The 2447-nt window shown below is 39.7% G+C and overlaps 1 protein-coding gene across 1 annotated transcript; it reads left to right on the top strand.

Annotated features, from left to right (window-relative positions):
- The first annotated feature begins 25 nt into the window (after positions 1-25).
- LOC111631060 lies at positions 26-1810 on the top strand. Its single transcript, XM_023375254.1, has one exon. The coding sequence runs from the start codon at positions 26-28 to the stop codon at positions 1808-1810; it is 1785 nt and encodes a 594-aa protein (XP_023231022.1).
- The last annotated feature ends 637 nt before the right edge of the window (positions 1811-2447 follow it).

Consider the following 2447-nt stretch of genomic DNA (forward strand, 5'->3'; position numbering starts at 1 on the left):
TGACCTTGAAAGGCTGATACAGGGCATGCCAACTGTGCAAAAGGAGTATTACAGATGGATTGCCTCTTGCAAGCTTACAAACCGAAGGGATTCTACGCAAGTACGTTACTTTAAAGAAGACCTGTCACGCGCAATTAAATGGCTGCGCGATAATAATATTACGGTCATCAAAGCTGATAAGACCAAAATGTTGGTCTTAATGAAAAGGAACACGTATGAAAAAGAGATGCAAGAATACATTAAGGATACGAGATGCGTCGTACAACCAAACAACGTTATTGACAAACTACACAATAAGATCAAACGCTTCTCTAACTCTAAACTGGCTTCTACGTTAGGAATGCGGGATATTGTAATGGACGCACCTGATACGCCCAAACTTTTCGCGTTTGCTAAAACGCATAAGCAGGGCCACAAATTGAGACCTGTGGTAGATAAGGCCACGGCCCCCACTCGCAAGTTGGAAGCATTCATGCACGATCTCATCTCTCCTAAGTTACAGGATTACCAATACACAATCTCCAATCCGGTTGAATTAATAGCTTGCCTCAAAAACTCCGAAAAGCCTGCGTACATCTCTGTTATGGATTTCCGTGCTTTATATCCTTCCATCCAATTACCATTATGTTTTTGCGCACTCAGGGATTTTCTATTCTGTAACGTTTATAACCAGGAGTTACACCAGCAAGTACTTGAACTAGCACATTTGATCTGCTACAGCTCTATTTTTCATTTCGGTGGAACCACATATGCGCAGGGCAGAGGAGTGCCTATGGGAAGTGCAGTCTCAGGCGACCTTTGTGAACTGGTAATAAGACAGCTGGAAGATAAAACAATTCCTGGTTTCTCCCACAACATCTTAGTATACAAACGATACATAGACGACATCATTATTTTGTGGAAAAACGACCCAGACATCACCCACTTTATTAATCAGATGAACGACAATCCGTATGACCTTACCATAGAGCTGGAACAACATAGTGATAAGGAGGTACATTTTCTTGATTTGAGCATTACGTTTGGAGGAGACACCTTGGAAACTTCTGTATACCGCAAAGCTTGTCACTTTCCAATGTATATCCCAGCGAACTCCTGTGACCCATTCAGATATAAAATGGCGGCCTTTAAAGCACTGGTTAAGAGGGCCCACACCCATTCTTCAACTCAGGAGGCATTAGTTCAAGAATTGAACTATATACTTAACATCGCCGGTCAGCAGGGATTCTATAACATGGTCCATAAGTTAGCCCGACATTACAGCGTCGGCCTACCACCGCCACAGAAGGGGAATAGTATAGAACAAGACCAACCCATCACAATAGTCACATACAACCCCTTCCTCGTATCCTTATACCAAAAAATCGCTAAAAAACAAGGATTACGACTGTCGTTCAGAAGATGTCCGTCTATGTTTAAGCTTTTACGCAATGAAAAAGATAAACCTAAGGAGGATAAGCTGCCAGGGGTATACGCTGTTCCCCTCGTGGACCACAGATTTGAGAGACAACTTATCTACATTGGTGCTACTAAGCGTTCGATTGGTGTCCGATGGGCGGAACACAGAAGTGACATCATCCACAACAGGGCTACTACTTCGTTATCCACGTATGCTTCGGACCCGGAAATTTCGGTAGACTTTGATAACGCTAAACTCCTCATTACCACTAAATTTACGGATCACATCAAATGGTTGGAACAAATGGAGATCTGCAAGGCATACAACACGGCTGAACCTATTAACTCGAGGGATGAAATTACCCTATCACTTGCATGGCAGGCTCTATTACAGAAAGAAGATACGCATTAATAATGCGTTTCATGAATAGGATATAAACATCGTGCATAGGAATTTTTATACCGAACATTTTTATTTTTATTTTTTATTATATTTATTTACGGAATTCGGGAATGCGCGTGATTCACATTAATGTTGAATTTTGGATTTTGAAATGTTGTTCGAAAGAATAATTTTTCGAATATCGCTATTTACTGGTCTTTTTTCATAGTTATTCTAAAGACGAATCGCTGCTTGAGAAAGGTCCTAGGGAAAGAACCGAAAACGTTCGCAGTACATTTTACGATTATTTAATACCGGTTATTGGTTTTAGTAAGTGATATTGCTATAAAATTATTTATTTATATATATTTTTACCTTTATGAATTTATATATTGTTCTAAAAGCCAAAGAAATTAGCAAATTTTAATTCATTTTTTAATATTAAAGTTTCGTTCAAAAAAAGAACACTAAGTGAGGTGGTACTGCCAAAAAGAAAATGTCCTGATATATTAGTCATCGATATACACAATAACATTATTGAGCAGTGAAATCATTCAAATAACTCTGGAAAGAGTGAGGTATTCATAATGTGAGAACTGATGGGTAGAGCGTCAAGCTTCTCCTCGCTTACTGGTGGCTCGGTCAGTAATGGCTGTATAGGAGGGCA

The sequence above is a fragment of the Centruroides sculpturatus genome, unplaced genomic scaffold (genome assembly GCF_000671375.1).
Source record: "Centruroides sculpturatus isolate CEXI.00-Female unplaced genomic scaffold, Cexi_2.0 scaffold755, whole genome shotgun sequence".
Lineage (NCBI taxonomy): Eukaryota > Metazoa > Arthropoda > Arachnida > Scorpiones > Buthidae > Centruroides > Centruroides sculpturatus.